General features: G+C 50.5%; 1 protein-coding gene across 1 annotated transcript in view; it reads left to right on the top strand.

Moving 5' to 3' along the window:
* The first annotated feature begins 1,125 nt into the window (after window positions 1-1,125).
* The window catches only part of LOC101529224 (acid-sensing ion channel 2), a 231,577-nt gene continuing 205,680 nt past the window's right edge, over window positions 1,126-27,022 (top strand). The window contains exon 1 of the mRNA XM_058676233.1: window positions 1,126-1,848. Coding sequence (XP_058532216.1) covers window positions 1,141-1,848 — 708 coding nt within the window. The 5' untranslated portion in view covers window positions 1,126-1,140. The remainder of the gene's footprint in view (window positions 1,849-27,022) is intronic.

A 27,022-nucleotide genomic window follows, 5' to 3' on the forward strand; every position in this document is an offset into this window, starting at 1 on the left:
CTCGGAGCCCTGCCGCGCCAGCCTCGCGCGGCCGCTGCCCAAGTTCGCCCGGGGCCCGAGGAGGGCCGGGCCACCGGGAGAGAAGCACAGCCCGCGCCTCCTCCGACGCCTCGGCAGACTCTGGAGTCTCGAGAGAAGGACGCGCGGAGCAGCGGGTCCTGGTCACCCCCAGAAGGTGTTGCAGGGGCTCCGCAGTCCCTGGCTTTCGGAGCCGCCAGGGCAGAGAACAGAGGACAGAGAAGCCAGTCTTTCCTGGAGCCGTGAAGCACCATCCTGGACAGCCGGGAGAGAAGCGATAGTACCCTCCGACCAGCAGTTCTGAAGGAACCCGGAAGCCAGCAGCGGCCCACAGGACGCCAGAAGACCCCCGCCCCCGACGAGGGCCTGCACACCACACGGCTGCGGCGCGAGACTTGGGAAAGCCTTCGCGGTCTCGGCAGAGCGCAGCCCACGGAGCAGTGAGCAAGGAAGGGTCCTGGACGGAAGAAGCGGAGCGCAGCGGCCGGCAGGGTGACCACTCACCCCAGTACACACCCACCGCACCCGCCTAGCCGGGAGCCGCGTCGCGCCTCTGGGGGCGCTAGTTCCTCGGCGCCTCCTCTCGCGCGTCCCAGCACCGCCGGGCTACGGGCCAGGCTGGTGGGGTCTTTGAGGATGTCCACAGAAGGCATGGTAGCGGAGTGGCCCCTCTCCCAGGACCAGCGTAAAAGCTGGGGTTAGACGGGGCTGGGGGGACTCAGCTCAGGGTCCCCCGAGGTCTAGGACGAGGAAGGCGGGCGCAGTGCCCAGGGACTGGGGAGGCGGCTCTCGGCGGGGCCCCTCCAGAGGTAGCGTCCGGCGTCGGGCAACCTCCAGGAAGACCAGGGGCCGTCAGAGCCCGGAAGGAGCTTGGGAGAGGCCAGAGCCTGGGCGGCGGCGACAGGCCGGGCGGCGCTCGGTCCCGGGCAGACGCCCGCGGAGGCGGTGGCGGCGGGCGGGCATGCCGCGCCACTGGAGCTCCTTTCGGGCGCACGCTTCCCTGGTGCGGGCTGCGCGCGGCGCCTGCTGCTGCTGCTGCTTCCACTGCTGCTGCTGCGGACTTCCATGGCGGCTCCTCCCGGCCGGGGCCGCCGCCGCTGCCGCCAGCCGCGGGCTGAATGAATGAGCCGGAGCGGCGGAGCCGGGCGGCCCGCGGCCGCGCTCACCGGCCCGGGACGCTTCCGCATGGCACGCGAGGAGCCGGCGCCGGGGGCGGTGGCGGCGGCAGGGCAGCCCGGAGGCGGCCGGGGCGCGGAGCGCGCGCTGCACGGGCCAGGGGTCTCCCGCAGGGGGCGGCCGTCCCTGAGCCGCGCTAAGCTGCACGGGCTGCGGCACATGTGCGCCGGGCGCTCGGCGGCGGGGGGATCGTTCCAGCGGCGGGCGCTGTGGGTGTTGGCCTTCTGCACGTCGCTCGGCTTGCTGCTCTCCTGGTCCTCGAACCGTCTGCTCTACTGGCTCAGCTTCCCGTCGCACACGCGGGTGCACCGCGAATGGAGCCGCCAGCTGCCCTTCCCCGCCGTCACGGTGTGTAACAACAACCCGCTGCGCTTCCCGCGCCTCTCCAAAGGGGACCTCTACTACGCCGGCCACTGGCTCGGGCTGCTGCTGCCCAACCGCACGGCGCGCCCCCTGGTCAGCGAGCTGCTGCGGGGCGACGAGCCGCGCCGCCAGTGGTTCCGCAAGCTGGCCGACTTTCGTCTCTTCCTGCCGCCGCGCCACTTCGAGGGCATCAGCGCTGCCTTCATGGACCGCCTGGGCCACCAGCTCGAGGACATGCTGCTCTCCTGCAAGTACCGAGGCGAGCTCTGCGGCCCACACAACTTCTCCTCCGTGAGTTGCCCCGCGCTCGAGCCCGCCCCTCCCCTCGGCTGTCCGTTTCCCTGGAGGCCTGAAGACCTCTGGGTGGCCCCGCTCAGGCCGGGCGCCAGACCCCTGTGGACCGCACGGCTCTTTCTCAGTGACCCCACTCTTGGCTTCTTTGGGTCTTGCCCTGCAGACGGTGGGAACTTGGCGCTCATTACGTGCCCGTGTAGGCGGAAGAGGAGTCTCCTTCCCACGCCCACCCCCAGTGCCAGCGGCCCAGCCCTGGCCCCTCTCGCTCTGCTTCTGCTGGTCCCACCCGTGGCTGAGTTTCCTTTCCCCCCACCCTCTTCACCACGGGACTCCCAGCAACTTCTGTGGGTCTGGGCTGTGGGCAAGTCTTCAGCTTGGGCTTGTTTTCTTTGAGGAAGCCAGTAGGAAGCTCTTCAAAAAACGGTCGGTCAGGTGGTCAGGCGAATCGAGCAGAGTCCCCAGGCGGGCTTGCCCTACCTGGGACCAGTTCCTGGACAAGTTAGGAGGGAACTCTTGGGCTATTAGCCCTGAAGCTGTATCCTCTGGGGGCTCTGTGAAATAGTTGGAGTCCCACGCCCTGGCAGGATCCTGCCAGGCAGGTCTGTGCTCCCCTGGGCTGGAGGAGTGCCCTGTGGCTGGGAATACAGGGCAGCAGGGAGGTGGATGCAGACTGGGCCAGGAGAAGCTGTGCTCAGATTTGTAAACCATTTGCTGCGCGTCTTCCCCCGTGCTGTGGAGCTGTACAAGGCAGCTGTCGAGCAGAAGGTGTCTGCTTAGGGCCGTCTGCCCAGAAGGAGCTCTAATGCCAGGTTCCAGCCAGGCACGAGCCTGTCCAGACCCCTCAGGTGGGTCTGGGCAGGGAATGTTTCCGTGTGCATTTGCTGGTAGTGCTCTGTTGATGATGTTATCAGCCCTCGTTCTCACTGCCGTGGGTGTAGTCTCTGAGAAAGCTTTTTTCTTTTCTTCTGGGATAGTGAAGAGATGCCAATGTGCCAACAGGTGTCAGCAGGGTGCTAGGTCAGGCCAGGTTTCTGATTGGTTGACGGGGGATAGGGTGGCATCCCATATTTCTGTCTTACCTTGCTGTGTTTGTTTTAATCCTGTGGGTGAAGTATCCCTGAATTATCCATTTTTCAGAAAGCCCTTGTCTCCTGGGCTTTGCAGCTGGTTTTTGCAGAAAAACGTACCTGGTATTGACCTGTCTTGGCAAGCAGGATGTTACTAAATATAGCCTTCTGAGCCACGCTTCTCAGAACCTGGAGTGTAATACTGAATTCCACAGAGGGGAGAAATGAGAGCAATAACCTTTTTCTTCTTTATTGTTCTTCGGCTAGTCACGAATTATAGGAGTCTCTGGAGTAAGAGTGAAGTTCCGGGTTATACCCAGGTCTCAGTAGGCCCTAGCTCCAGCTCCAGCTTTTACACACACAACCCTGTGAGTGTAATTCTGAGCATCTGATGGTTGCTGTGAAATTCCACAGGTGGTTGAGGAACTGCTTCCTAACAGCCAGCGTTCACTGTGGATATTCACCACAGCTCTGTTAGCCACGCGTTATATTCTGATTCTTTAAAGGAGGAAAGTGAGACTCTGAAAAGATGTCTGTTGCCACAGGCCAGCAAAGTCAAAGCACAGCTTTGCACACTGCACGTGCATTAAACAGTTGACACCTGTCACCCTTCCCCTTTGACCTCTCTTCCGCCTGAACACTCCTAGGTAGGACTCTGCCTCCACCCATCCTCCTGCCCAGTGCCATCTTTCGTTGGAGGTAGAGAGTGAAAGATGGATCCCCCTGGGTGGTCAGGGCAGCCAAGGGACCGGACAGAGGACGTACAGTGTACCTGCAGGAGCCACCTGACGTGGCACCCTGCATCAGGTGTGGCCGTGAACTGCCAGGATCAGTAGTTAAGGAGTGGAGGAGAGCCAGGTTCTTCCCCTGGGACGCATTCTTCTCTTACTTCCCTATACTTGGTCCTCCTGTGTCCAAAGAGTTTGCAGGGAGCCCCCACCCAGGCAAAAGTATTACCTCCATTCCCCCAAAAGTGTTTGTGCTGGGAGGTCCCAGCCCCTTACCATTGTCTACTCTGTGTTCCACCATGGGTCTCCGAATTCAAGGCTTCACCTCTCCACCCTTATGAAGTCAGCAGCGGAGCCCCAGGTGTGGGGTGACCCCATCAGTATTTTCCCCTAATTGCATAGCTGTGGGGCAAACCTCTGCCATCTTTGCTGATGCAGTGCTTTAGTGCCATAGCTAAAGCAGGAACTGACATGTAGGCTGCATGCAAGTCCCAGGCCACCACTGTGTGTCCTGAGGCAAGTGACTTAACCTTTCTGTTCTGTACTACCCCTCCCCCGTCCTAGATGCGGTGGTAACTGGGTGACTGTGGGGGCAGGGGTGTATATGTACAGATGTGTATATGAGGCCTCTAGAAGCTGTTCTGGGCCCCTCAGAAATGCTGCCTTTGAACCCCAGCTTAGCTCCATGCGCTGCTCCCCTCTGTGCCGCAGCCAGCATAAACTTTCTGAAGTGCCACTCAAGGTGTGTTCTGTCCCTTCTTAAAACCCTTCAGGGGTTCAGCTGACCCTGGAGTCCGGCCCCAGTGGCTCAGGCCCTCTGCCTGGCCCCTGCCTTGTTTCTTGCCACACCTCTCCTGCCCCATCTCTTTCAGCTCCTAGAACAGCTTGCAATAGTTGGAGCCTGGCTCTTGGAGGCCCTGGCTTCGGTCCTGTTCCCTCTGGGAGGGGAATGTTACCCCTCCCTGCTGCTTTGTGTGTCTGGGGGAACACCTTCTCATCTTTCAGCACATAGACCTGGAGCTTCTTCTGTTTTGGAGGCCTCCCTGCCCTGCCCCTGCCTCCTCGCAGCTGAGGCCTTCCCATTGGGGCAGCTCTACTCTGCGTCAGTCCCCACGTGCATGGGCATCATGGTACCTGGTGGTCTATACCTGCGTTCCCCCCCACCCACAGGCCTGGGTAGGAATCCTAGCTGGTCCCCCTGATTTTCTAGCACTGAGCATGGCAGGGGGTTCAGGAAGGGTCCAGGGAATGCATCCCTTCAGCAGGGACTCCTGGGGTTTCCTGTTGTCCTAGATTTCCTGGCCTTCTAGGGAACAGCAGTGAAATGCAGGGAGAACCAGGAAACTTCTGTGCATGGGAAGGCAGGGAGCAGGTTGATAGCACTCACTAGACACCTATGCTTCCCAAGTCCCTAAAAGGGCAGTGTGCCACGTACAGTTTGGGGCTCCAAACTGTAGGGTATGCCAGCTGCCCTGAAACCCCATTGCATCCACTGAAGCATCATGCTTTAGAAACAAACCCTGGAAGGGAGAACAGGGCACGGACAAAGGGTATCTGTCCAGATCTGTTCAGGGAGTGTTGATTCTGAGCTCTGTGCTTTGTGTGATGCAGCTGTGCAAGGGTTAATGACTCAATCATCCAAAAAGGCAGCTCCCACTTGTGAATGCCCGCATTGTTTCTCTGGCATCTGCTGTGGATCTTGGCTGTGCACATTCTGGTCCTTCTGGGTTCACTGGGGACGGCGGAAAGCAGCCTTCCCAGTAATCGGACATCCTACGGAACAGGGAAGGCAAAGCTCTCTGAGCACTAGGGCCTCAGAGGGAAGCCAGAAGGCCATCCAGGACCCAGTGCAAGAATACAGGGCAGCAGTGCTCCCCGGAGAAGGGAAAGTTCAGAGACCTCAGCCTGGGCCTTGGCTCTGCCCACTTTCCCAACTATGCATGCTGCTCCCTCATCTCTGCTGATCAGACCTGTCTGAGAGCTGTGCTCTGAGTGCTGTGTGTCTGGCAGTACTAGGTGCTTCATATTCTAGAGTCATTGTCACCATGTGACTAGGGCCTTGGCATAGTGCCTTGGCATCTGTGGGTACATCTATTAATGCTTACCAATACAATTAGTGTATCTGACCACGACCACTTACCTAGATAAGATGTGTGCATTTCCTAGTTTATTTATTCAGTTTACCAGTGTCGGTTGGGTGTCAGCTCTCTGCCAAGCTCTGATTTAGCTGTCAGCTCTCTGAAGTGATACCTGGGTAGGTGCGTGTTTTCCAGAAGCTGTCCAGGTGAACAAAAGCTGAGAGATAAACAGAAATATAATGTCCAGATCAGACTAGGAATCTTGAATGGCTTCCTGGAGGAGGTGACATCAGAGCTGAGCCTTGAACGAGGTGTAGGAGTTCCAAGGGAGAGGAGAGAAGGGGACTTCAATGAGCGGGTCCAGCCTAGGCAGATGAGAGAGCCCAGAGGCATGACACAAAAGGATGCAATAGGTGCTTTCTGGGCCCTGAGGCCAGTGCAAGTGCTGGAGATGGGGATGATAGTATAATACTGTACTGGGTACCTGGGAGCCACATTGGAGTTTCTGAACTTTGTAGCCAAAAGCTCTGACGTCTTTCAGGATTGGCTATTAGTTTATGGAGGGAGGGCTTACCAGTGCCCCCTCCCAGCCGCTAGCCCATCGCTAACTGCATCAGGAGCCACTCCTGCCCGCACCCTTCCCTGCTTCCTACTCCCCTTTGCAGAAGTGAACCTTTTTAAAAAAGATTTATTTATTTGTATTACAAAGTCAGATATACAGAGAGGAGGAGAGACAGAGAGGAAGATCCTCCGTCCGATGATCTATTCCCCAAGTGAGTGCAACGGCCGGTGCTGTGCCGATCCAAAGCCGAGAACCAGGAACCCCTTCTGGGTCTCCCACACGGGTGCAGGGTCCCAAGGCTTTGGGCCATCCTTGACTGCTTCCCAGGCCACAAGCAGGGAGTTGGATGGGAAGTGGAGCTGCCGGGATCAGAACTGGCGCCCATATGGGATCCCGGGGCGTTCAAGGCGAGGACTTTAGCCGCTAGGCCACGCCGCCAGGCCCGCAGAAGTGAACCTTGAGTTAAGGTGTGGAACTATTGCTTCCTACTAAAATACAAAGGAACAGCATTGAGTCTCATCACATTTTGTCCCATGAAGCTAACTGACTGTTCTAAGCCAGCAACAGAAAACAAGAAATCCTATCAGTAACATATTGTTTACAATCAGCAAATTCTGCTGCAGTGGTGCTAGGCCAAGCAGTCCAGTAGCAGTGAGGATGGATAGCTTCATGGGGTTAAGAAAGATAGGATCATGGGCAGGCATTTGGTTCAGTGATTTTGATGACACTTGGAGTACCTGCACCCAAGATTGGAGAACCAGGATATAAGACTGGCTCCGCCTCTGTTCCAGCTTCTTGCTAACACACAACAGGCAAGGCAGTAGGTGGCAGCTCCCAGAGTTGAGTCCTGTGGGAGATTGGGTTCTGGGCTTCTGCCTGAACTTGAGAAGTGAACCGGTAGATGAAAAATTCCTGTGCCTCTCAGTTTCTCATTTGCTCGCTCTCTTTCTCTCTCTCCCTCATTTGTTCTTTCTCATTCTGCCTCTCAAATTTAAAACAACAATAAAAGCATTGTTGCCTCTAGAGAAAGAGGAATAAGTGGGCTAATATACCTGAAATGCTTAGGCCAGTTTCTGGTACCAAGCGAGGACTCAGAGAGATGAGCTATTTCTATCAGGACTGTTTGCAGTGAACATTTCAAGGGACAGTCAAGGGGAAATAGCAATGGGAAGCTACAATGGGTCTGTCTCATGCCATCTCCATCCTTGAAATGACCCTGGAAGGTGTGTAAGAATACATGTTTTTCACATAGAGGAATTACTGCTCTGGGAGAGTCTGTCACCCAGCTGAAGTCACAGAGCCAGCAGATGACACAGCTGGGGTTCCTACCCAGTTCTGCAAGTTGCAGAGGTCCATGCCTCCTCCACAAGTGGATGAAGAAAGGGACAGGGTGTCTTGGGATGCCCCATCCAGCCTCAGCCTTGTCCCGGCCAACTGTGTGACCATGGTCCTAGTCAGTCCTATGAGTGCATGAGCCAAATGCTCAGTTCGACTTAGCTGGAAGTTCTCCGTTCTTCAGTCAAGGAGAAAAGAGCTTACATACTACAGATGGGGTGAGCCTTTCAGCAGACCATGTGCTGCTTTGCAGAGCTAAAACAGTGATTAAGGGGGAAATGTACAAATTATTGAAGTGCTGGAGACAGGATGTTGATTAAATAGACATTTACACAAGGAACATGGAAAGACCTCCACCAGTTATTTGACTTCAGGGAAATTAGTTCAGGGAATCAAACATCAACCCTGCTCTGGTCTGCAGATACTCAAATTGACCAGTGTCAGGCTGATTCTGGTAGTGGCCACTTGGGGGCTACTGTGACCAGTCATGAAGACATCAATCAAGGGTCCACCTAATTGCCAAGGGATGCAGGGAAAAGCCATTTGCATTGTGTGTCAGTCGCTTTGTTTCTCCTAAGCGATTTGCTCAGATTGGCTGCTTAAGAGGTCTAATCAGTGAAATACACATCACAGGCCTACTGTGTGCCATGCACAGAGCCACAAAGATAAGTCAGTTCTGCTTTTAATGGCCAGACCTTCAAGGCCAGTGTGCTTCATCAGGGTGTCTGAGTCTACATGGAAGCCACCTGCCACACAGGGAGTGGCACTGGGACTGCAGCTCTAGAATCACCTGTTGCATGAATAGTCACATTCAGCTTCACCAGAATTGAATGAGTGTGATGTAATCCATTTTGCAGTTGAGGAAATTGGGGCTTATAGGAGGTATAAGGTTATGCAACTGGGAGGTAGCAGAGTGAGGACTAAAGCGAAGGTCAGTCGGGCTCCATTGTTGATGTTCTGTTCTGTGTGACTCCATTCTGTCGATTCTCAGAGACAAAGGAAGCACAACAGACTCATCCACAGAGACCAGCCCTCACTGCCTGCCAAGCCACACTGGAAGTTCTTCTGCCATCAGTTGATGTAGGCCCTGGAAGTGACCCTGCATTCCAGGACCCTACAAACCTGAGAAGGAAGGGCAATTCCTAAGAGAACAGGGTATGGGATGAGCATTTGGTACAGGTGCCAAGGTGCTGCCTGGGACACCCAAGCAGCCCGCCTCAGAGTGCCCAGGGTTGAGCCCCAGCTCCACTTGCAATTCCGACTCCATGCCTATGCCAGATGCTGATGGGCAACAGGTGATAGCTTTAAGTGCTTAGATGCCTGCTACCCAAGTGGGAGACCCAGGTTGAGTTCCAGACTCCTGCCTTCAGCCTTCTTGAGCCCTAGCTGTTTTAGGCACTTGGGGAATGAACCAGAAAGTTCATTATAATTGTTCTTTTAAATTTTCTTGACTTATTTGAAAGGTGTTCTCATCTCACATGGATGTCAGAGGCCCAGGTAATTGGCCCATTTCTCATTGCCGTCTTAGGCCCATTATCAGGGAGCTGGATTGGAAGTAGAGCAGCCTGGACTCAAACTAGCATTCTGATACGGGATCCTGAAGTCACAGAGGGCAGTTGAGGCTGCTGAACCACAACACGCAGCCCATAAATTATCTAATTTTCAAAAAGGAGTACAGAATCTATAATGAACTTGAGTCTTCCTACTGTGTTGGTCAAGCAGATGGAAAGATCTGTGGTAGGGTATCTACTTAGGAGTTGTGAAAAACTTTTAATTATGCTACAATCTGGACTAAATTACTATTCTCATTCTTTCAAGGACACTGGTAACTTGAAGTCCTAGATAAGGAAATGTTGCCAAACTGAGATCCAGCTCAGGCCTGTGCTAACAAATAGATGACTCACTCGTAATTGGAACATGAATTGTTGGTAAAACAAATGGAGACTGCTAACGGACTCAGGAAGTTAGTCCTCCAGAGTATGTCAAACCTCTCCCCTGACACCAGTGTTTATTTTGTTAATTTGCCTAGTGAATTGTTTCCTCCCATTCTACACACATTTATTGAACTCCTACTCTGTGCCCAGCACTTTCACTTTCATTATTTTCTGGCAGCCTGACAAAAGGCAAGAGAGGAAAACATCCTTTCATCCCTAACACAGATGAGGAAACTGAAGCATGGAGCAGGTCAGCCAGGATCATGGATAGAAACCCTAAGCTTGGGAAGCCAGAGTTAGTTGCTCTTTGCACTACCTGCCTTACAGTTGTCCCCGTAAAGGAATCCTGGTGCAGCCTGCATTTCTGATCAGCTAGAGTAACTGAATTTACCTAGATAGGCTGTGCTAATAGATCTTCCTGTCCCAAACTATCCTTGCAGCATTGGAGGGCACTTATTACACTCTGTGGCCTGCTGATGCCAGATAAGGCAGTGACCCACCAGGATCCCACATTGTGGGAACAGGAAAGCGACCAGAGTGTGGGTCTCTTGCAACCCCAATACGCCTCTTCTGTCTCTTTGCTCACAGCTCCTCCATTCTTGTTCTGGGTGGGCTTGAGGAGCTTTCCTGCCCTGAATGGACTGTCAAGTGTCAGTCCTAGAGCTAGCTGCTGAGCAGTACCGAGGCAGCCTCCGCCTTCCCTGCCTGTAGACCTGGAGACCCTCCCTCCCAGGTGGGCCAGGGCCACACACACCATCTGGCCGTGGATGAGTGGGGAATTCTCCTGGGTTTTGAAACCCTCTGTAGAGATCCTGGCTCAGCAGGTGTTGTGGCTACTGCTCAGCTGTGGACCGCACCTCCAGAGCAGAGACAAGTGTGTGGGCTCTTAAAACCCCATGGATGTCAAGAGGAAGGGGTCAATGCCTTTCTATCAGATCTGCAAGAATGACTGTGGCATGAGTATCCTGGAAGGAAGCAAAGAGTGGTGCCTGGAGAGGGGTGCTGGGCTTCCCGAGAAGCCAAGTACTCTAGCCACAGCATTGCCACATCAAGCAGAGTCCACAGGGCACCGTGGGCCTAGCCAGAGCAACACTCAAGCAGCAGTGCACAGACTCTGTGTCGACTGAATGATACTGTCACAGACGACCACGTCTGCATCCCAAGAACCTATGAATAGATTACCTTCCGTGGCAGAAGGGACCTGACAGGTGTAATTAGGAATTCTGAGATGAGCACATTATCCTGCATTATCTACGGGGGCACAAGGTAAATTACAGGGGTCTTTACAGGTCAACCAAGGAGGCAGGAGACTCAGAGTGAGGAGAAATACGATCAAGGACCAGAAGTCAAACAGTCATGGAGAGATTTGAAGATGGGGCCTTGATGGCTTTGAAGGTGGGGAGTGCGGTGATTATGCGTGTCAGGGAACATGGGAGGCCTCTACAAAGCAGAAGGCAAGAAAGCAGGTTCTGTCCTCAAACCTCCAGGAGGAACAGGGCCCTGCTGACACCTTGGTAAGTTGGTAAGACTCACTGCAGACTGCCGAGCCCAAGAGCTGTGAGATCACGGATTGGGTTGTTTGAAACTGATCTATGACAGCAGCAACAGGGAGCTAACCCTGGCTTCATTTGTTCCTCACATCAAAGACATTCTGTTACAGATCTACATAGTGAGCCAGGCTGGTGCGTATGGGAGCAGAGGTGGTCTAAAAATCAAGAAAATGCAAGAGTTTATAAGAAACATGCATGTAGTTTCGAACATACAGCATGAAAGTGAGTCGGCCACACACAGATGTTCATGCAAGATGAGGAATTTGGACCTCGAAAACTTAACCATAAGGTGGTTATGGGAGGCAGAGAAAAGCTTACCTTCAGAGTCAGACAGATTCAAGTTCAAGTCCCAGCTTTGCCAGCATTCATGGGTGGTTGTTGGGGAGCTGCTAGGCATCAGAGAGAAGCTGTTTCTCATTTGCAAAATACTGATCAGACCTTCCTTGAAGGATAGTTGTGAACACTGAAGATACATACATACATACACACACACATATACACGCAGTTGTGAACATTTCCATATATATATGGAAGGTGAGAGCTTTAGCCACTAGGCTATCATGCTGGGCCCCTCCTCCTCCTCTTTATCAGGTAACACCCCCTTACTTCTGCCCAGAAAGTTCAAGGTGGTCAAAGAACAACCTTTGACAGGCTTCCGCATACCATCACCAGTCTATCTGGGAAGCACACAGCACTCCTCTCTGGGAAGGTTGGAGCCATTTGTGGTCCCGTTTGTTCCATAGCCTGGCCAAAATGAAAGCCAAAGAAGCAGATGGAGTTGCTCAAGGTCACACCAAAGTCTCTGGGGAGTTTGAAGTGGAAGCTGAGAACAGGCCTGTGGGTACTTTTCCATCACAGGAATATCAGTTTCTTCCTCCCCGAACTCTTTCTTTCCTTCCAAAATGTGGATTCTGGCCTTCCCCTTCGAATTCCGATAGCGTATCTGATCTGAAAGTTGTTGATACTCTGATTTCTGAAAGTGAAAGGTTTCATCTCCTCTTGGAACCCCTCCCAGCGAAAATTGTTTTCCCACTTTGAAATGGCACGGGCATCCACTGTGAACCCACGTCCATAAATCTAGGCCTACTGCTCCAGAAAGCAGATGAGGTCTGAGTCGGCCTCAGCACAGTCTCACAGAGCAAATTATGGAGAGAATTTGATTTATAGAAGCACCTCAAAGGCTCTGGAGTGAGACGCGTGTTTATTCACTTTATTACCATTTATTTTACACTATCTCTTTATGCTCCCTGCACATGGATTTGGAAGACTGTTTGGATAGATGCCTGTGGCCTGCCAGATTGCAGAGCCCTGTCAAGGCACATGGCTCTCTGGTGATGGTGCCAGCAGTGCAGGCAGGGGTCTCCAGGTTGCAATGCTGGCAGGGGTTAGGGATGGAGGTGGGGTGTAAAGCCAGGCCCAGAACAGACAGTCCTGAGACAGTAGCCCTAAGCTCTTGTCTATGCTTTCCCACTTCTGTGTGGTGGTGCTGCACAGCCAGCTGCAACCCCAGGATGTATGCAGGCAGACTTGATTTAAGATTCAAATATCTCAGAACAGCTGGGGATATTTAACATCGCAATAATTACATTACATTTCTGATGGTACATAGATTGAGAGCCTTTTGTGTTGTTGTTGAATATTCTATGAGCATCAAATATTTTTAACCAGCCGCAGAATCACGACTGTGTTTTCCACATGTGAGTAGAATCGGTTTTAACATTCCAGCCAGGGACGATGTCTGGGGCTTTGATCTCATCCTGTGTCTTTGGAACAATAAGACCGACAGCTCCCTCTGCTGCAGTTGAGGAACTTGGTTTGAAGGACTGAGATGCTGAGGAAAGAAGAAAATGGGACAGCAGCTGGGAGGCACCTTGGTGGGCCAGGAATGTTGGACTCAACTTGCCTAGAGTGATGTTGCCAACAAGTGGCGTTGCTGAAGTCAGCTAAGAAAGTTGTAAAGGCAGATAGGAAATTTGGGTGGAGTTGGTGGAGGTGGAGCAAGGATGAGAGAAAGTAAATCAGAGGTGAACCTACTGTGTGTAAGACAGAGGTAGACCTACTGTGCACCAGTCTCTATATTCACGTTTGTTTCTGTCTACTCTTTAGGACAGCCAGCTGGAGTTAACTGCCATTCTATCCATTTTATGATGAACAAACCAAGGCTTGAGAGGCGAATGAGGGGAGTGATACAACCCCCTTTTGCTCTTGGAAGATAGAATTTTGAATTTTAAATATGAATTGATCCCTGGCTACTTTTTGTCTGCCCTCATCTGTCCCAAATCTCAAGAATTCTACACAGCCTGTGAAGTAAGTGGAGCCTTGTGGCCTTGGCCTCTCTCTTCTTGCCCTCCTGGAAGGTGGCCTTAAGTGCTAATGCTAAGACATCCATGTGCTGTTCGTCTCTTCTCAAGGCATTTTTTCCAACTCCCATACCCTTACTCAGCTTACTGGCATCTCCTTGATGCCTTCTCCCCCGGCTCTGTCCCCAAGGCCCTGTCTGGGAGCTGAGATGGACACGGAGTGTGCCTGGAAGGAAGCGTGGAATCCAAGGAGAGGCCTGTAAAACAGGTTGGCGTGGGCTGGGGGGACCTGCCTCTTTCCTGCACCCTTACCTGAGGTTTGTAAATTCTCTAACCATGTGTTAGAGCAGATGAGCACAGGAGACGAGCCCAGAGTGCGGCTTTTACAGGCTCCCCTCTCTTGTGTGGCTGCCTCAGGCCACCCTTTCATATAAAACCACCTATAAAACACAAGGGTGTTTCCTATTTTCTGCCGCACAGACCTTCTTTGCCCCTCTTATGGAATTTCCTGGTCTTTCATCACAATCCTGCCCATCTACTTGGGTTCCTCTCATCCACGATTGTCTCCTAGGGTGCAAAGACCACTCCTGGCTCTGTCCTGTGGTTGCCCAGCACCTGATACCACACCTTATGGATCACAAGGTCACTGCTTTATTACTGTGTTATCGAAACGGGAAAAAAGAGTGGTGCTACCAAAATATGTAGGGTCTCCATTCATTCTATTCACTCAGTAAAGAGTTTTAGAGAACTGTCACAATCAGGCATCCTGGTGGATGAGGGGCCCAGGGGAGAATGGATTCAGTCTTTCTTTATGAAATCCACATTCTGGAGCCATGCTTCCTAAGGTTCTCTGAACATCAGACTCTTTGGGAGGGTTTGTTAAGAACAAAAATTCCTGGCCTCCACCCAGAACTTCTGAATCAGAATTTATAGGGATGAGAGCTTGAAGTCTATTTTTAACATGCATTTTTAGGTGATTAGGGGTTTTAGAAGAGCATTTTCTGCTGGAACGTGGAGAGGTAGATACTGTGAAAGTCAACACAAATGAAAACACCGTTTGCTGTGTTAAGACATGTTGTGAAGGTGAGAATGGCAACAACAACAGAACAAGAGCTTCTGGTGCAGAGACCAGGCTGCTGGAAGGAAGCAGAGAGGGAAGGGTTGATTCTTCCAGGGAGCGATGTCTTGGCTGACCCGAGGATGATGGAATGGGGAAGCCATGCAGAGGCTGGGGAAAAGCATCCCCACTGAGGGAAGAGTCAGCACCGGGCCCCAACTCAGGGCAGGATCTGCCTCCTCCTCTCCAGCCCAGAGAATTCAGCTTGAGTAGCTCAATCTCTCCTTCTTTGTTCTGCGGGTACATCTGGCTCCTTCCAGAATGGAGCTGCTGTTCTCACCCACACAGCACAAAAGAACAGCATGATGTTAGCAATTCTGGAAATATTGACCTCCAGAATGCTAATGGAATATAGCCTTAGGTCCTGAGGCCCCACTCACCTTTAAAGAGAGAACTCCAAGTGAGCAGAAAAGAACTTGCAGCCTCAAGAATCCGATCCCAGATCCCCTGCTGTGGGCATCTCCATGAGACTTGGCTGAGCCAGGCCCTTTCTTAGGAGCATTGCATCCTGGTTAATTAGCTCCATGTCCTTCTGCTGATTAATCATCAGGAGGGTAAAGGTCTGATGTCCTTGACGTTTGGATGGATTTTCCTTACTCCAGTTCCTGAATGTTAGGTCAGGGCGGCTGGCTGCGCACCACAAAAACAAATATCTTTCATGGCTGTGTCTTCCGCCAAGAACTTGCATAACTTGCACCTCTGTCATCTGTCTTCACATCTATCAGCCTCACGAGAACCCTGTAGCACAGGACGCATCAATGTTTCCGTTTTCCACATGGAGCCGTGGGGCTCCAGGAGGAGAGGTTATGCAGCTGATACCAGAGCGGCTGACTCAGCTCTGACTCCTGCTCCACTGCCTCCCAGGCTCTTGGCAGGCAGTTGCTTGTGGGAGTCTAAACCCATGCCTGTCTGCCAGTCTCCATGTGAGCGTCACCTCCTGAGGAAAGTCTTCTGTTGTGACGTCTGTTCAGGCAGTTGGATCTTTGGCTGGGAAGGTCCACCATGGTACCATAGGTCATCTACAGGCAGTTGCCCAAAACTTCAGCAATCTGTATGAAAAGGACCCGGGAATGTTGCAAACAGATTCTAGTTCATTGGTTGGAGGCTAAGAGCCTGCATTTCTGACAAGCCGCCAAGTGATGCCAACACCACTGGTACATGGGCCACATTTTATGTAGCAAGGATCTACAAAGCTGAAGGAGAATGCAGTGTGAAATAAGAAAGACGGAGGGGCATCCAGCCATGGACAGATGTGAGCATTCAGCAGCACTGACCCTGAAGTCTGTGCTACAGTGGCTCGTCCCTTTAGAACAGAGCTCCGTGCAGTGGGGAGCTGCTTAGCTTCTGTGCTCCCTTGTCGGATTCTGGGGTTATCGGGATGCTTACGCGAGAAATGGGAATCCACCAAGGAGAGTCTCTGGCTTGATCGCAGTCATCTGTCTTTGTCTTTGAGCAGTATATTGCTACTGAGTGGGGAGAGCCTTCCACTGAGGGAGCTGTGCCAAGACCAGAGCATTTCTAGGTAATGCAGCTAGAAGACTGCGCTTCTGTTGCTCCAAGGCCATTAGTTAGAATTCCTGAGGCTGCTTGCAAACCGTGTCTTGGAGTATTTATTCAATTCACTCACTCATACCCTCAATTTGTGTTTTCAGTCATTCATTCCTTTGCTCGTTCGGTTTTTCATCCACTGATTCACAGAGCCATTTACTCACTTCTACATTGATTGAGTGCCTTCTACACACCAGGTACCATGCCAGGCTCCAAGGATATCAAAGTGAACCCACTCCAACACATCAATTCAGTCTTCTCGCCCCTGGAGTGTTCTGTAACCAGGCAACAGATCAGACCCTCCCATGGCCACTCCAGAGTAGGGCCAGAAATCTGCACTGGACATTTGCAAAACCTTTAGTCTAAGATTCCATCACACTTAAAGTTAACACATGGCTGCCTGCTGCCTGGAAGACAAGTCCAAGCCCCCAGCAAGTCTCTGAACTTGCTATCATACATCACGCCTTCTGCTACATAGAGCAGCCTGGGGTTCCCTGGACACACCATGCTCTCCCGTGCCCAGCACACGGTCTGGGACATCCTGCAGCCCTTGTCTTCTGTGTGCTGCATACGGTCCCAGATGCTGCCATGAGACCATCCACCATGGGGACATAAGAGTTAAGTGAGGGTGGGCTCTGGGCTCACCTCTCTCAACTTTCTCATGGGGAGATTTCACTGGCACCTGCAGGCAATTTCATTCTTTCCCCATCTGGATTTACACACATCTAGGAAAAAAACAAATAGAAGAATTTCATGTTCCAGGCAAAGAACATGATCTGTTCAAGGTCATAAAGCTGCTAAGAAGCCCAGTCTCAGTGACACCTTCCTCTTCTCACTTCTTTTCTGAGACTGATTGCTGCTTGACAACATAACCAAGAAGGTGCTAGCCACTAGGAGTCATTAATTAATAACTCGAAGGTGTTTTGATGACTTTTTACTGAAATCTCAAATAATCAGATCCAGCAAGACAAGTAGGCTGCTTAGGTTATTCTGTGACGATTCAGATTGCAAAGAGCAGGTTTTGCCTGATATACTCAGAGCTCCTACTGGCCCACCTAGGAGAGGACAACCAGGCCATGATATATGACTTCTGGGTGGGAGGGGAATGGTGTGAGAGGCTTCCAGGGAGAAATTCCCATTTTGTATTTATGACTCTGGCTCGCAGGAGTGCCGCAGGGACAAGCTTGGAAATGCATTAGGTAATTGCCTCAGTTCTCCACTTCATTTTGCAGTGTGTCGTCCAGCTCTGGGCAGATGTGTAGGGCGTGATTCAGCCATTCCAGGCCTCCAGATGCCCAGGGCTTTCTCTGGGGACGTGGGGTGCTGGTGAGGAGAGAGGGAAGGAGAGAAGTGAGGAGTCATGGGGTGCCCATTCTTTCCCTATGACCACAACTGCAGAATGACCATACTCCATCATTGACTGCTAGGCCACCCTGGTCCCTTGGCTGTGCCCTTCTGGGCCTCTGGCACCTACCTGGACAATAAAGGAGACCAGAAATCAAGCTTTTTCAACTTTGGTTATACATAAGAATCACCTGGGGAAATTAAAAGGAAGAAAACTACAGTCCCAAGTTCACCCTCAGAGATTCTGATTTCTTTGACTTGGAGCTGAGCCCAGATATCTGTTGTTTTAGCTGGAGCCCATGCCGTCCCCCAAGATGGACTTTCTAGGAGTCTGTGTTGTCTGAGAAGTCAAGTCCATGAGCTTGAGGTCTAGGATCACTTGTCCCAATGTTTAATTTGCCATTGGTAGTTGATGTGTGCTGACGGGTGCCTTACTGTTGGTGAGTGTTGGATGCTCACACTGGAAGACAGGTTCTGCTCCAGTTTCTTCTGCATTAGCTCTGTGTTGTTAGTCACCTTGGGGTCGCTGGGCCTCCTTTTCTTCAACTGAGTGAGCAAGACAGCCTCTGGATTCCTCCTACTTGCAAGCAGGTGTTATACAGGAGCTTGTTGGATGATGCTGTGTAGTTTACAAAGTGCCTTTCCCAACCAGTGCCTCAGACTAAAAGCAGAGATAGAAAACTGTGGGTGATTCTGGCAACTTGTTTAATCTGTGTGTACCTCAATGTTCCTATCAGTGAAATGGGGTAATAGTGGTGAAGCCAGAATGAGTTGGAGGATTAGCTGCTATCATTTTCCTTCAGCAACTGTTGAGTGAACACAGGAATGATCCCCTCAGGCAGAGGGACGATAAACAAGCAGGTGCTCCTTGACACTCCTGAGTTCTCAGCGTGACAGTGCTGCTGAGCCCACGTGGCCCCCAGGGCTCCAAGGCAATGAGCAGCACTACATCAGGGTGTTGCTTACCATCTCAAGATTGGACAAAAAGGAAAAGGCTGTAAATACAGAGGATTCATCTGTGATAAGTCATGGTTAAAAACCCCAGCTATATAACTTTTTAATTTTCCACTCCAGCTTGTAAACTCATGTAGTGAAAACAGTCATTGATAATTTATTTTTCCACTCTTTTAATTTCGTAATTTTTCTCCTTTAACCAACCAATAAGTTCCCCTAAAGTCACTTTTAGCTTTTTCATTCCCCCGCCTTAGCAATCATAAAGTGTGACCACAGATTGCAATTTAAAACCTCTCCCCTGCCCGACATGTGAGAGTGAAAGTACAGACTGGAGGGCACTTTCTTAGTCAGATGTTGTGAAGGCAGGAGTAAATCCTGGGCTGTTTGTCTCATCTGTCTCTGGATGGCATAGGAGACTGGCACCGAAAGAGCTCCGAAGGCTAAGACCCTGGACCTGTGATGCAAGTGCTGGGTTGGAGTTGCTTGTCTTTCAGCCTAAAGCTGAGTGATCTCAGGCAAGTGACCCGCCTCCCGGGGCTTGGTTTTCTCATACGTACAAGTGGACAAAAATTAGTTATAAGACTTTTCTCACTGAGGAGTTCTGAGAACCCAAAGAGAATATACATAAACCAGTTGTGTTTCTCAACGTACAGCACTATCTACATGTATTGTTGCTACTGCTGATAATTACGATGAAGGTGATGATAAGGAGATGGTGATGGTGATGGAGTTAGTGATGATGGTCATGATGAGTATGATGATGGTGGTGGAGGTGATTCCACTATTGCTGCTGATGGTAGTGTATTTCATCTGATTAGAGTGGAAGCTCAGGGAGAGGACTTGGTGGTTCCCCCTTCTAGGCCTGAGAGGAGCTTTTTTTTTTTTAAAGATTTATTTATTTTATTACAAAGTCGGATATACAGAGAGGAGGAGAGACAGAGAGGAAGATCTTCTGTCCGATGATTCACTCCCCAAGTGAGCCGCAATGGCTGGTGCGTGCCAATCCGAAGCTGGGAACCAGGAACCTCTTCCGGGTCTACCTCACGGGTGCAGGGTCCCAAAGCATTAGGCCGTCCTCAACTGCTTTCCCAGGCCACAAGCAGGGAGCTGGATGGGAAGTGGAGCTGCCAGGATTAGAACCGGCGCCCATATGGGATCCCGGGGCTTTCAAGGCGAGGACTTCAGCCACTAGGCCACACCGCCGGGCCCCGAGAGGAGCTTTTGAGTGGACGGAGTAGTAGGGGTCTCTGGCGAGCATTACAGCTGCTGCTGCTGGTGATGGTGATAATGATGATCCTGATGATTATGGTAAAGGTGATGATGGTTATGAAGATGTGATGATGATGGCGGTGGTTGGGATGATGGTGTTGATGATGATAAGGGTGATAGTGATGATAGTGATGATGATACAACCATGAAAGGGTAGGGCCTTTTCATATGATAAGATTATCTACAGACCCTTATACTTCTCTGGGTATTCAAAATACATGCCTAGTAAATAAATGTTCAACTAATACCAATTTTAAAGCTCCATCTACTTTTTACATGTTTTGGTTACGTAGCTATCAAGCATGGAGTATCTGATGTGTGCACTAGACCATCGAGAACGAGCAGACTAGTCACAGTCCTTGTCCTCATGAGGCTCACAGTTTAGAATAGATTTAGAATAGTCAGGTAAGGTGGTGACTAGATCGCTCCATTTGATGTGGTGATGAGGTCTCTGAAGTCAATAAAATGGGACAATAAGACAGCAACTAAGAGGGGGTATTTTTATGTTTTAGCTTATGGGGTCAGGAGCTCTGTATGAAGAGCTGATATCTGAGCTGAGATTGAGTTGATTGAGGGGCACAACCTAACACAGATCCAGAAGTAGAATGTACCAGGCAGAAGAGCCATAATAGAAAGTCTCTAAGAATGAACTTGGGTTATTCAAAACAGGAGGAAAACCTGTGTGTCTTGAGCAAATGAACAGGGGGAGAGTGGTATGAGCTGACATTGGCGAGGAGGGTGTAGGCCAAATCATAGCAAGCCCTGTAAGCTGAGCTACATTTAGAAATCACTAACTCCCAGGGCAGTGAAAACCCATTGGTTCAGTTATGGGAGTATAGTGAATTATATGTCCTCTGAGAAAATACTTCTGGCTTCAGAGATGACACAGGGTGGATAAGAATGGAAGCCAGAAGACAGGTTGTGTTGTGGATGTAGTACTTGAGATTAGAGAGTCTGGTAGCCAGTGAAGGAGGGCGAGAGGAATAGTCAGGGAAGAAGTTTGAAACCCCAGAGAGCATGGGCTTGGAGGCCTGGGGGAGGACAGGAGAACGGGGCTCAGAGGCACTGTTGACAGTACCGTAAGCTCCAACACAGGGCGGTCCTCTCCCCTCATGGAAGTGGGAAGCAGAGTAGTGCAGCATTTGTTAACATAGGTTATGGAGCCAGCTGTACTTGAACCCAGGTCCTCGCCATGCTGTTTTTCGCCTTCTTGACCTTGGCCAAGTTCTCACATTTTTGACCATGCCTTTTAAGTGAGACAGTGTCTGCCTGCAGAGTGCTGGTGTCTAGTCAGTGTCCAATCAACAGGAATGGTTTGTGTTCTTCCTGAAACTATGCATCCATCATCGTCAGTGAGAGAACTTGCAAGAGGCCCAGGTTCCCAAGGGAAGGTTTCACTTGGGCAATTGAGCCTTTGCTTCAGGTTGAAAATGAAGTTGTCTTCAAGGCTCAGGCAGGCAAGAAGAAATCAGCAGTGTGCACAGGGGCAGTAAGCCCCTGGTCAACTGGAGCACACAATCCCTGCTTGGATCCCTGCCTAGATTCTGCTTTAAAATGTGTAAAGCCTCATGCTGATCGGACACATCCACAGGACCACCGCTGATAGTGGATCAGGGAATGAATTGAAATGGCTAGTATGGGATAGATTTGCATTTTAGGAAGTCCACTCTGGAAGCATTACAGAGAGGGGAAAGGAGGGAGGTTCCAGATCTACCCAAAAAGCGGGGAGAAGCCACACTCAGAAGAAATTGACTCATTATAGTGTACTCTGTATCAGTATGGCAAGGTGTTTCTTCCCCTTTTAGTGGAAGTAACTTGCCAACCTGGAGGGGGTTTGGCTGAGTGGTTAGAGAAAGAGGGAAGACATTCATTTGTAATCAAATGATTTTGTTGTGAATTTATTTATTGATTCAAGAATCCATGTTGATAGTAAAGAATATGGATAGTAAAGGTTATACATGAGATTAGCATCTGGTTAGAATGAAAGCTTAGGGAAAGGGCTAGGCAGTTTTCCCAACTAAGCCTGAAAGGTTTTGAGTGGACAGAGTAGTAGGGATCTCTAGTATCAATTCTGGCGGGTCCTGGGGCCAGCAGCCGGCAGAAGTGAACGAGTCGATCCAACTCCTTTTCAGACATGACAAGTGGTTGAACTTGGAGCAGTGAAGTAGTCTAAGTTGACCAAAGCAGGAAATATTTCTGCCACCATTACCAATGTTTTTACAAGCAAGGGCAAACCAGCAGTAGAGCAGGGAGGAAGGGATGTTTGGGGATGGAAACATCCTTAGGTTCCAAAAAGATGGAGGGTCCTTAAGACTAAGCCAGCTTTCTGGGGGCCAGTGAGACCAGGTCTTGTGCTGCAAGCCAGGATGCTGGTAGGTGCTGGGGCTGGGGTTGGGGCTGGGGCTGGACCTGGGTGAATAATACCTGAGAGCCAAGAAATGACTCCTGCGTTGAGGGCTCTTGAAGAGCTGTCTATTTGTTAGAGGAGAATAAAAAGTTCCATATAGAAGCCCAACAAGACTAGGAGCTTGCCAGGGATTCCAGGAGATGATTCCTGCAAAAACTAGGTTCCGCAAGCTATGTCTTGAGTCAAGGTGAGTTCCAAATGTATGTTACATGGTATAAGAATCTCAGATTGAAACTCGGTGTAAAAACTTGTCTGGGGTCCAAGAGAAGCAAGGAGTCAGACTAGCTCTTCTAAAGCATCAGCACTGTGGCTTGAAGCAAATAGCATGAGCAAGGCCTCACTGATCCGTATGCTCGATAGTTGTGCTGGAGTAGACCTGTGTCATCCAACTCCCTCCTTCTTTAGAGGAGGAACTGGACTCCCTGGGGCATATCCGTTAGTTCAAGGTCATATGATGTGTTAGGGGTAGGCACTGTGAGCTAGTGAAAGCAGCAAGGGCTTTGGAGGTAATGTGACTTTTGAATCTTGGTTCTTTTATTTAATAGATGTAACCTAAGTCAAACTGCCCAAGCTTTCTGAGCTTCAGTTTCCCTATTTACAAAATGATGGTGCTGAAATCTGCTGCATAGCAGTGTGGGACAATAGTGAAGATGGTTTTGGTTAAAGTGCTTGGTATGATGCTGGGCAATCTTTATGAGCTAGTTTGCTCCAAAGATTCTTTAAAACTCTGAACAATTCTCTCAACAAACCTCAGCTGGCCCTGGGGACTTCCTGATTTGTTGCATTACCTGTGTTCTGTTACTTTACTGAGTTGAATATTATTGTAGAATTAATTTTTAGCTCAAATCCCTGACTTTTACTATTCCCTTTAACTGCATGCCATTTCGTCTGTCCTCGTTTTCCCCCATTGGTCCTTAACACTCCATTAATAGTCTGGGAGATGGATGGATACATGAGGAATAGATGATTGGATGAATAGATAAGTGAATGGATGGGTTGGTGGATGGATGGATAAGTGAATGATGGAGGGACAATGAAAATGAGCATATGGAAGATAGGTCAGTGGATTAATGGATGATGGATGAGTGGATGGATGAATAGATATTAGTTAGGATTTGTTGGCTGTAAGGAATACAAGCTGATCCTGGCAAAATTAAGCAAAATAAGTTCTGTTGTAAAGTAAGAATGTTACCACAGAATCAGTAGAAAGGATAGAAAACCAAGCTGAAGAAGCATAGGATCTGAGGAACTAAAGGGATATAAGGTGGCAATAATAGCCTCTCCATCAAACAGGGCCATGTCCCTGGACTGGACACACAGTGGACGTTTTCCATGTCCCACCTACCTGCAGTCAAGAGTCGAAGTCCTGGGAAAGCAAATCCTGTTAGTGCAGCTTGGATCACATGCCCCGGATTTATGAGCTCCCCAGGCACACATAGAGGCATAAATAATCTCCCCAAATGCAATGAAGATATTGTGGCGCGCAGAAGAGGGAATAGCTGCTGGGCTCTCAGAACTCAAGCAACGCCCCTAACAGAGAATGGATGAGTCCCTAGTTTTCTTGAGGCAGTACCAGTGACCCCTTGCCACCTTCTTCATACTCTACTCATTGCTTTTCATCCCCAGGGCTTCCCTCTGCCCTCTCCCCTCCTCTCCCTCTCCACTTCCCTACACCTGCCCTCTCCCTAAAACATCATCACTTCCTGTTCCCTTCCAGAAACCTTAGCAGCTGCTAAGAACGAGGCTCATTGCTTTGTTCTTGCCATTAGCACAGCACTGGAGTGACTCATTCTTAACTGTCCCAGTTCAGGGTCTGGGTCCTGCTGTAAGTTTCCTGAGTGCAGAAGCCTTGTCAAATTTGGCCTGTGTTCCCCATTTTGCTAGTACAATGTTGGCTCAGTGTCAGTGATCAATGAATGCATGTTGATTAATTATCAATGAGTACTGTGGCACAGGGTCAGCATCTGTGTTATCATACTTTAGAAATAACTCAACCCTCATATCCTTTGAAAGTTGAATCAACCATGATCCAAAGAGCTGCCTTATTCAAAGTTGCACAGCTAATTACAGCCCCTTCTAGTTCCAGAATGCAGCTCTTACTATTTCCAATCCAAACCATCACTCCTTGGCAGTGTGTGTGCGTGTGTGTGTGTGTGTACAAGTATGTGTGAGTGTGTGTATCCCACCCCTAAGTAATTTCTACCAGACTCTCATGCTTGTCATTCTAAATCCTCAGTACTGGTGTTCAGCTGATAGCATAGATTCCTGCCATCTTGGTGCTGATCATTTTCTTGTCCCTGCCCTACTCTGGCCCACACTTCTATCCAGCTTGAGGCCCTTTGCTGAGTGAACAGCCAAGAAACATTAACTGCTAACTCCCCAAAAACTGCCCTCTGAAAAGTTGGTGAATTTTGAACATAAGGCAATGGTTGAGTCTGTAGAGAAACAACCAAATCCTTGTGATACCAGAATCACTCTAAGCAGGTTCCCTCATCAGCCAGCTCACTTCACTCTGCTACTCTATGCTACTTGAAAAATTAGTTGGTGTACTGAAAATAAAGACACAGGGAGCGAACATTTTGACAAGGTAATGGTCCCCTGCCTTTCTCGACATTTGCGAGGGAGTTGGAGTCCATTATAATGTCACAACGGCGGGTACCGTTGACATCTCATTGAATAATTAAAAGGCAGTTTAATCACAGCAATCATCCCCACTCAGAGTCTCCTTCCACAAGCTGGGGAATGTGTTTGGGGGGGCAGTCATGGTGGTGTTGGGGACTAACCCAAACCCAGTCACAGCCAAGACCACTTCCAAGCAACAGGCTGCACTGTGTGCTCTGCACGTTGGTGGTACTGGAAAAGAGCCCCCATCCCTTGCAGCACTCCCCCGTCCCAAGTGGTAAAACTAATGAAAGAAGGAACGTTTTACTTCTCTGCTTTGCTTCTTTGAACTAAACACAGCAGTAAACTTTGTTTTCAACTACACTGAAAAACAGAGAGCATTATTTTTCATCATGGCTAGTTTGTGGGGAAAGGGCAGGTGTTTATTGTACATCTGCTGTGAGTCAGGCGTTGTTCTTGGTGCTGTGGCTACAGACATGACAATGGACCAGCTTGCTGCTGCTCTGGCGTTTATGTTCCAGAGGGCGAGAAGAGTAGAAGAGTGCATGTGCTGTTGTGTTGGACAGACACGGGGTGCATCAGAGCAGTGCCTGGTGAAGTGCTACCATATCTTCCTCTGCAGAGTAGCCTTGACCCCAAGGTCACCAAGTGTGGAAAGTTATCAAAGAGAAGGCTGGCAGACAGCAGCGAGAAAGGCAGGCACAGGAAACAATAGGTTGCAGGGCCAGCAGGAAGACCGCTGTGGCTGAGGGCAGCAGGTAAAGCCAGGGGAAGGGGACCTGGAGCTCAAGGTGGAGCAGAGCAGAGGAGCGACATGCTTTTGAGGCTGGTGTTGAATGTTCAAGAGTGAGGCACACCTTGTGTTCTCTGAACTCTTCGGCCTCCAGGCCTGGCCTAGTGCTAGGTGCTGTGAAATCAGTCATTGAAGAGGAGTGCTTCCCTCCAGTTCCCTGCTGCACTGTGACAGGGAGAACAGCAAGTGGCCATCTAGAGTGAAGCCCAGATACCAAACCCAGGAATGCTTCCTAGTAAAGGCAGTGCCCACATCAAATCTTGAGATAGAGAGGGGGATGCAGAGAATATTCCAGTTAGTGAAAGCAGCCTAGAAAAAACTACTGCTCTCTGTTTTGAGAATTCCGGGGAGTCTAATGGGACTGGAGTCATGTGACTCAGAGAGGTCAAGAAACTCAGTGAAGGTCACACAGCATACAGGGCCCCACCTTTACCTTCTTCTTTCTTCTCTAGTGCAGATGACACAGTTAGATGACTGTAGGTAAAACAGGGGTTTGGGGGAGTCTCTTCGGCCCCATTCATGCCAAGACTGATGCTAGGACCTGGCAGAGTTTGCATCCTCCTGGACTGGGAATACTTGCATCCCCAAAATACACATAATCCTGACTTAACTCTTTGTTCCAGCCTTTGTCTTTCCCAGGAATTGTTTAAATTCTAGGTTCATACCCCTAAGCCAGGATGGTCTTGAATCCCATGCTTGCAAACACTTGCATCCCGTGGAACACAGGAAGCTCAGGCTCAGAGAAGGGAGCAGAGTTGGCTTGGCGGCCACGGAGCTTCCACGTGAGCACAGGGATGCCAGATGCTGGCCTCTTCATCCCTGATCTGCCATCACTCTGGGAAACAGCTGCTCCTTGCAAGTGGGTGGGACCGGTGGAGCTGCAGCCACCTTTGCTGTCTGCGGGGAGAGAGGTGGGAGGGTTGTGGGATGGCACAGCAGGAAAGTTCTTCTGAGAATAGGTGAGACATCAGCCAGCTTGCCTTCAGTTCCCATACTCATTCTTATGAGCTGTGTGACCCTGGGTGAATCACCTCATCTCTCTGTGCCGGAGTTTCTCGTCTATCCAGTGAGGAGAGTCAGACTTAACAATGTTGTGAGGCTTCAGTGAGCAACCGTGCAAAGCACTCAGCAGCAAGCCATGGCCGTAGGACATGCCAAGTCCGTGATCACTTGGCACTTGTCTCCAGCCTTGGGGGAGAGCTGCCACCGAGATGCCCAAAGCATGCTGGGCCCCATCTGGGGCGCTCCGCATGGTGGTGACACGTAGCTTGGGAAGAGTCTGACATACATCATGCTGCCTGGCTCATGCCCAGAGCCTCTAATGACTGATTCCACTTGCATTATCTCAGCTGTCACAAAAGCCTGCTGGATTGGGCTTTATCGCTGCAGGAAGGCCCGGAGTGGTTCAGTCCATGCCCAGGGTCACACTGCTAGAGGGAACCAAAGCTCTTACCCTTTGCTTCCACTCACTGCACTCAGCCATTCTCCGGCTCCCATCCTCTCAACTGGGGACCCACTGATACTCAGCCAGTGACACTTCTGACCCCCCCACCAGCCCTCACC

Source organism: Ochotona princeps, chromosome 17, assembly GCF_030435755.1.
Source record: "Ochotona princeps isolate mOchPri1 chromosome 17, mOchPri1.hap1, whole genome shotgun sequence".
Lineage (NCBI taxonomy): Eukaryota > Metazoa > Chordata > Mammalia > Lagomorpha > Ochotonidae > Ochotona > Ochotona princeps.